The sequence below is a fragment of the Coffea arabica genome, chromosome 2c, assembly GCF_036785885.1.
Source record: "Coffea arabica cultivar ET-39 chromosome 2c, Coffea Arabica ET-39 HiFi, whole genome shotgun sequence".
In the NCBI taxonomy this organism is placed as follows: domain Eukaryota; kingdom Viridiplantae; phylum Streptophyta; class Magnoliopsida; order Gentianales; family Rubiaceae; genus Coffea; species Coffea arabica.
Genome location: NC_092312.1, coordinates 75,840,568 through 75,848,690, shown reverse-complemented (window position 1 = coordinate 75,848,690; position 8,123 = coordinate 75,840,568). Strand labels below are relative to the sequence as shown.

The 8,123-nt window shown below is 38.2% G+C and overlaps 2 protein-coding genes across 10 annotated transcripts; one reads left to right on the top strand and one right to left on the bottom strand.

Annotated features, from left to right (window-relative positions):
- LOC113728142 (delta(8)-fatty-acid desaturase-like) lies at positions 1 to 4,431 on the bottom strand. Of its 9 annotated transcripts, none has more exons than XM_072076599.1 (3): positions 4,144 to 4,431; positions 2,178 to 2,296; positions 1 to 1,873 (listed from the first exon to the last, which is right to left on the bottom strand). In XM_072076599.1, the coding sequence occupies exon 3, from the start codon at positions 1,516 to 1,518 to the stop codon at positions 172 to 174; it is 1,347 nt and encodes a 448-aa protein (XP_071932700.1). In that variant the 5' UTR covers positions 1,519 to 1,873; positions 2,178 to 2,296; positions 4,144 to 4,431; the 3' UTR covers positions 1 to 171. The 9 variants fall into 9 exon arrangements, with proteins under 9 accessions (XP_071932700.1, XP_027108470.2, XP_027108472.2 ...); XM_027252669.2 differs by having other exon boundaries at positions 1 to 1,966; positions 2,178 to 2,293; XM_027252671.2 differs by having other exon boundaries at positions 2,178 to 2,293.
- A 1,887-nt stretch (positions 4,432 to 6,318) lies between these two features.
- Positions 6,319 to 7,709, top strand: LOC113728141 (probable membrane-associated kinase regulator 6). The gene is made up of 2 exons (XM_027252663.2): positions 6,319 to 7,353; positions 7,465 to 7,709. The coding sequence occupies exons 1-2, from the start codon at positions 6,588 to 6,590 to the stop codon at positions 7,479 to 7,481; spliced, it is 783 nt and encodes a 260-aa protein (XP_027108464.1). The 5' UTR covers positions 6,319 to 6,587; the 3' UTR covers positions 7,482 to 7,709.
- Positions 7,710 to 8,123: the final 414 nt, after the last annotated feature.

The following is an 8,123-nucleotide window of genomic DNA, read 5'->3' as shown; positions in this document are numbered from 1 at the left end:
TTGAAAAGATAAAAAGGTAATTTGAAGATGCATTAACGATACAATCAGATAATTTTTTTGCAAAAAGAAATCAAATCCAAACAATGCTAAGAAGACAAATAACTGACCTACTTGGATTACGAACTAAACAACGAAAAAAGAAAGGACAGATTTGATGCATCCGTGAAATCCTCAGCCATGAGTGTTGAAAGCTTCCCAGAGCAAATTCTGCGGAACAGGGTTGGTGAGATCACGAGCCTGCAATGCTGCAGCCCTAAGAGTCCTGATTGTTGTCAAATTGGCCTGATAGAAGCCATAACTTCTGTAAGGCAAATTATGCTTCTTGCAGAGGTCCTGGACCAGGGGCGAAATTCTCCTGAGATGGCACCTGGGCAACCTGGGGAACAAATGATGCTCAAGCTGGAATTGCAATCCCCCATAGACCCAGTCCATCCAAGAAGGGCAAGAGATGTCAATGGTGCCACTGGTCTGTTTCTGAAACCAATCATTCCCTTGAGGTGCTCCAACGTAGGTATTTGCAGCGAAATGGTTCAAACAGAACTGAATATGCTGGAAAGCGGACACGAAAAAGCTTGCCAGAACAAACAATATCCTTTCTTGCCAATTGGGAAGGCATGAGATCAGCAGAGGGAACCATGTCCAGAAAACACAGATGCCCAAAATGTTCAGTGCCCTGTCTGGCACTTTTCTTTTCGAGAACAACAGCAAGAGCGTCTGCAGATAAAGATTTATTCTTGCAACTACCATTACTGGGTAAAACGTGAAATGCTGATAACTCACAAGAAATCTCGCCATTGAATCAAATGTCAGCTTTCTTCCATAAAATTTGGAAGTAAGCGATTTAAAAAGGTTTGCGGAGACTGCAAAAACAGGCAAATGCTGAAGATCGGGGTCATGATCAAGGCTGTTGCATGCGACATGGTGGGCGTTATGCGTCCATTTCCACCAGGCAATGCTGATTCCAGTGAGGCAGTTACCGGTGAGGATTTGGGCTAACTTATTGAATCCTCTGGTACTCATGATCTGATAATGTCCAGAATCATGACCCAAGAAAGTCACTTGCACCCACGAGAACCCCAACAGGGCACCACAAAACATATGCATCCAGAAACTGTTGCTACATAACACACCATAAACGGAAATTGAAAACAACAATGTAACCAGGCCAAGGGAGCAAACCACCCCGTGGCCTTTTTTCTCGAACATACCAGCTTTCGTAAATTCTGTAGCAATTCTCCGGTAATCTTTGGAAACCTCTGAAACCTGGAAATCTTTCAGATAATAACCTGTAAAAAATCTGTCAAGATACTTCCATGCGCTGCCGGGATGGAAAGCAATGAACGCATCGGTTGCGTCTTGGCCGGCTAAATCCAGGATGGGAACATCTCCGCCGGGATGTTCTTTTACCCAATCTGTGACATCGTAGACTTTCCCATGGATAGAAATCCACAAATCATCATACCTGTTATGCTTCTTCAGCTCTTCATCCGTGATGTACTTCTTGTTATCCTTCTCCATTGTTGACACCAATGAAGAAGAAAATTGAAAATTGAAAATTGTAAGCCAAACCGGCCCCTGAGATATTCAAGGGGGCGGTAAACCCAAAAACAAAAGGGCTGGTAGTATTTACCTAACAAAAAGGGGATCGGGATTTGGTATTGCACTGCTTGTTTCTTGATGTTCTTTCAAAATGAAATAATTTGTAGGAGCGTTAATGTAGATATAAAATTGGTGTCACAGCGACGCCCGCGGAGAGAAGCCGCAGAAAGATAGCGGTTGATCAAGGCTGGGACTCCAAACGCGTAACATTAACTGCAAGTTTAAGCTGATTCTTTTTCTACCCTCGATTAGATGTGGTTCTCTGGCTCAGCACCTGTGATACAACAACACCTGTCGTATCGTAGTGTACAAAATTGTCTAGCAACCAATCTATCATCATCCAAGACAACTAGATCCATATCCGGATCTACCAAAAAGATTCAAAGGAAAGTAAGGGGAAAAAAAAAAAGTCATGGTTCGATTTTTACTATAACGTAGTGATATCAGGACCTACCTAGTTTTTTTTTTTTTTTTTTTTTTTTTTATCAATACAAGAATGTCCGGATCAATCTTTACGGAGCCCTACCTAGTTATAATGCAATTATCAAATAAATTTTGTGAACAACAATAGTCTATACCTTCCCAAAAACCATGGTTCGAATTTTAGATTTTTGTGATTTGTCGAGAGGTTTTGGATTCGAATCCCTCTTCTCCCTTCCTACTTCCTTCCTACTTTTTAAAGCTCACTTCTCTCCTGCTGAAAAAAAATGATAAAAGAAAATATGAAAAAAAACAACTGTCATCAACTCATCATATCCCTGGTTGAGTTGGATCTCTTACGTTGTAAGGATTTAAAATGGGTATTAAAAAGGAAATCTCTAATCATGTTCCAATAGTGGTATGGAAAGGGATTAATCATGCAATAATAGATTTAAAGAATTATTCTTTAAGATTTCCTTCCTAATACTATCAAACCAAAAAAAAAAGATTTTATTCCTAATATAAATGAGCTAACTAATTTAACCAAGGTAATATGGTTTTGATTTTTTTTTTTTTTGAAGTATTAGCTGAAACTTAGCATTGACCTCCTTCATTTTTTAAGCCTTCTTCTTGACAAATTCTACATTTTAAAGCTCATAATCTAAGGTTTGATTTGGAAATGAAAGATTTTTTTTTTTTTGTAGGCTTTGTTTTCGTATAGAATTTTTTTCCCTTTTCTGTGCAAGGTAAGTATACAAATAACACAAGATAAGTCCACAAATAAAATAAGCCACTACTTTTTTAATCTTCCTTCTTCCCACTACTTTTTTTTTTTTTTTTCAAATGTTTTTCCTCTTATCTCACTGTATTTCTACATATCAGAAAAAGTTGTCTACAAAATTAATTTTATGTCTAATTCTACAGTTTCTTGTTTCTAAACCAGTTCATTTCATGCAGCAAGGTTCACTACATCATGCCTAACAAGAATCTCTAGATTAAATATGAAATATTCTGTTAAATTAGAAACATGTCTAAGTCAAAAGGGCAAAGAACATCCAAAGAGATCAGTTGGGATAGAAGGGAAAAAGTTCTCTTCTAATGATATGAAGAATGCGGAATGAGAATTGCATGATCCCTAGCTTCCAAGCAAATAATAATGTGTTATGAAAATGGAAAAAGAGCAAAGTTCTCTTCTATTTAGACCACGTTCTTAATCACTTGATGTTATTCTCTTTCATTTATCCCAAAAGTTTAGGGATATCAAGCAGACACTCATGAATTACCTAATTATCTAAAAAGTATCTTTCAGGTTTAATTATCCAAAAGTTTAGGGATTACCCAATCATCTGAGGAGTGATAATTTGGATTTACATATGCGTTTGTACCCTTTAGGATCAGGATAAAATAAATTTATACCACATCACTAATGTGACTATATATATATATGTATGTATAGGTCTGTCAACGGGTTTGTTGGATTCGGCCGAAATTCATTATTTCGGATCCGGACCTGTCGTGCTTTTATCGGATTCGGATTTTAAGCGGGTCTCCAACTCTAGGTTCCGGAACCAAATTCGACGGATCTCGAATCCGGATCGGATCTATCCGGAAAAATTGAGAAAGATAGACGGTGCAAAGCTGAACCACCTTAATAAAAGAAATTGGTTTAATTTTTTTTTTTTTTTTAAAAAAAGGAAAAATATGCATCAATAGAAGTGAGCAGAGCAAATCCCGATTCCCGGAAAGAAAGTCGGAAGTAGAAAAATGGAGCTGGGAAATCGAGGTGATAAAAGTGCCTCCTGTTGCTTAATTGTTGTTTTGGTGATAGAATGCAATAAGAGGAGAGCAGGAAGTAGAAATGATGAAGGAAGCAGCCGCAGGAATGAAGAATGAAGAATGAAGAATGGATGATGCAGGAAATCCAGTCCACTGCAGACTGCATTTAAACCAACTAAACAACAAGTGCTCTCTCACTTCTCTTTCTTCTGCTTCTTTTTCTTTTGTTCCATCTATCCATCTATGTAGTGGTGTATTTACATTTCAGAGAAGAGAATCTCCCTCTCCCTTCTATTTCCTTAACAGTTAACAGACCCAGATATAGAAAAAAGCAAAACAAAACCCAACCTGGCTTCTTCCACTGCAAATAGATCCTTTCAGATTGTTTTTTTTTAAAAAAAATTGGTTTGGGCACTGCAACTGCTTCTTTCCTTCCTTCCTTTTAACTAATTGCCCGGGGCCGAAGAGAAAGAGAGGCGGTGGACTGGAAGCTCAGATTTTGTCTTGCTCCTCTTTGAAGCTCGGAAAGGGGACGGCTAAAACTGGGGACAGCAAAAGAGAAGAGAGAGTGAGAGAGACATGCGGCGCTTGTCTAAAATTGGGGTGCTAGGGTAGTGTGTTTTATCCCTGCGGATTTGTACCTTCACTAAACTTAGTCAAATATTGTGGGCGAGACTTTCTTCTTTCCTTGTTGCAGCTTGCAAGACTCTTCATCTTCTTCTACTGGTGGAGACTTTAGGCGGCAGGGGAGTCATCAATACAACACCAAAACTGGTAGTATTAGCCAAAGGAAAGGGAATTAGTAAGCAAAAATGATTGCACTAAGCATACGTTAGCTTACTTTTTTTAGACCGTATAGAAAAATAGAAGTTAGCCTATGCTAGCGAGACGGATGCAACAATCAGATTGAAGTAAATTTGGAGTATTATAGCGATAAATATATATTTTTTAAATTATTAATCAATTTATATCTGAATTCAAATTTCAGGTTCGGGTAACGGAATTATATTCCTATCCGTACTCAAAATTATTTTGACGGATCCGGTTCGGAATCCGGACTGTTGACAGGCCTATGTATATTGTCATGATCTAAAGAATAATTGAATAGAGAGTATTATTTGAAATAATCACTGTAGCACTTTTATGATGCGATGCATGTATAATAGAAAGATAGTTGAAAATATATAAAAATAAATTAAAAAATATTTTTACGATGCGAGTGAAATATTGTTTAAAAAATTTAGTTATCCAAACACATACACTAGTATTACTTACCCCGTAACCTGTGATCTAAAAAGTAAGAACTTGGCTGTATATGACTAAGCTGGAATAGAAGATAGTTTGCCACACTCTCTTGTAGCTATTACAGATTGAGGGAGGGGATTTCAATAAAACTTGGTTCAATTGCACACCTGATCTTTTCTTTGTCCGTCAATATTTCATTCATTTCCTTCTCCCAAACTGCAAAGGAGTGAAAGGACCCTTTGTTCCTTTTTTTTTTTTTTAAATTACTATTTTAATTAATATAATTAATGCCTTGTCGTGAATGGCGTTCTTGCCCGTCAGCATTTATGGCTACGACCGTCTCATCTCACATTCTCTATGTAAATTTTGGTAGCTGTCGGAAGTTTGACATTCAAAGTGCTCACCATCAAAGACTTTGTTGCCGGGAGGCAAAAGTTACAAACTATACGATACAGTACCAATGGACTTTGCTTCTTGCTTAACCACTAGGCCTGTGGCTATGGATTTCCTTCTGCTAACAAACAGCCCTTTACTTTCACTATTCTCGCGGCTGCAGAATGGGGTAAATGAATTGAAACACGGAACAGAAACGACCTCAGACTTTGACTGATTGCTATTTGCTGTTGCTAAAAAATCTCCGGGAAAGTAACAGACGAGGAATTCGAGGAAGGGTTCTGGTTGAAGGATGCTATTGGCAAATGCATGCATATTAAAATGTTCAAAGAGGCACCAAACATCCCTTTCTGAGGCATCATGCTACAACAACTTGCTAAACTAATGATTATGCGCATTATGGTCGGTCCAAAGAATTTCTGCTAAAAGCAATATCCTTGATTACCAAACATATATTTATACAGACCCATTTCCTTTTATAATCAAGCTTCTACAGCACCAGCCTAGTTTATTAGATGTGGCGCCATTTGTATCCGAAATTTGAGTGTCTTTGATGGCCGCTCGTGAACTTTTCGTCTTATATCACTAAAGACAGTAGTAAATTGCCGAGTGCTTTGATTTTGATGAAAGAAGTTAAGAATTGCCCTGATGTTGTTTGATTGTTTTCATCTCCTGGGCCTATTTGCTACATTAAAAGATAACGCTGTAATTGTCAAAAAACAAAACATCATTTTCTTAAATCGATTTAGATGGTGAGTGTCAGTTAGAGATGTTAACTTGAGGTCCACTGGTCCAGCATTTTGTAATTACTTGCTAATGGTAAGTACTTACAAAAGTTAGATGTAGAGGCCTGCTGAAAGTCAAGTAGTGAAAAATAACTGTGAGGTGGATATTAATGCTGCATGAACTTGTTCTTGGCAGCTGTATATATGGACCATAATATTGTGTTGTGGTCAATGTAAAATGTTCAGGCAAGGTGGCGTACTCTTTCCCATCTTTGCTGAGTATAAAAGCATTTCTTTCTCATTTGTGCCTCAGACGAGACTTGCTATAAAACCATGGAAAACTCTCAGCCTCTAGCCACTGCTAGTTAATTTCTGAGCAAGTCTTTCCAATTGCCTCCTCAGATAAGACTCAAGGGTCTCCTTAAAACCATGGACAACTCCCAACCCCTTGCAACAGACAGTTTTTCTTATAGTTGGTTGATAAACCAGGAGCCTTCTTTGGATGGCCTTCTTGAATCTCTCCGGCCATCAGTTGATTTTTCCAACGAAACAGTACCTATGGTCCATCACCTGAACAAAATCTTCAAAGATGACCAAGAGTTTGATTTTAATGTTACTCCAGGCTCTAGATCTTCTCTTGCTCTTGTTGATGCTGATGAAATATTTGCTGAAGGATGCATCAAGCCAATTTTTCCTAATCGTAATCGGACAAAGATGCAGCCCTCATTATCAGTTCCTGCTACACCTCTCTCTTCAGTTTCTTCCAGAACTTTATCTGTTTCTTCAGCTTATCAGGGTAAATATTATTCAAGCAGAAAATGGACGAAATCATCCAACAAAGTCTTGCAGAGATGTTTTTCACTTCTCAAGCCCTTCTGCCAGGGATTTGGATGGTCAAGAAAAAGCATTAGGGTAGATGATTTAGACAGGAAAGTTTTGGAAGTTCAAAGTAGGAGCAATTCACAGCAGGCATCTCCAGATCGACGAACTGCTTATTCTGCTGCCAATTGGGCCGCTGTGAAGCAAACAAGCAATACACTTGATGCTTGTAGGAGACTGCAGAACTCAGAAACTAAAATCTTGAGCAATTCACCGCAGGCCTCTACACCGCGAAGTCCATCACACTATACCGACTCTAGGCTTGATATTGAAAGCTCAATTCATGAAGCAATTCTCCACTGCAAAAGATCATTTGGTATGTAATCCTTGCACATAGCTAGCTTGCAATGAACGTCCAACTAATTACACTACTAAACAAGCCTATGATATCTAATTATTTGTCATCTTTTGTGGTTCTTGTTTCCAGCAAACCGAGAGACGTAGCTGTTACATCATGAGAGAAAGTGGAAAGGATCAAGGAGCAAGGAGTGCTAGAAGTAAATGCATGCCAAAAGTTACGCCATGATGCTTAAAGATGTTCATCTTTTCTCCTTCTTCTTCTTCCTTTTGTAAGATTGTACATCCAAATTTTTGTTTTTAGAAGTTCATAAGCATTGTGAACAATCTTGATTTGTTAACTTTGACACAGAAAGAGTAAAATTTTCATGCTTATTTTCGTTTTCCATTTATGGGATTGATATTTGGGAGGAGAGAATAATGAAGATTCTTGGAGACGGTAGAAATATGAATATTGTCTTTGCTTAGGGAAGATGAGGAAGTTTTGGCAACTCTCCGCATTTACTTGCAGACAATGATATGGCAATACTTTTATGGTGAGGAAAGGGATTTCGGGGGCCCTCACATGGTCTCTCGTTTTCACTTTTTGTTCTTTTCTGGAAATTGTTGTGCCATTTTGCGAAGCTCCTCCACAACATTGATACCAGGTCCACCACTAGGCATTGGCACGGCAATATGATGTTTTATATTATGGATCGGAGTGGTGATATCTTTATCTCTGCTGTGCTGGATTCTTAAAAAGATCTAGACTTAAATTTGGAGTCCATAATTATAATACAGCTTAAGAAA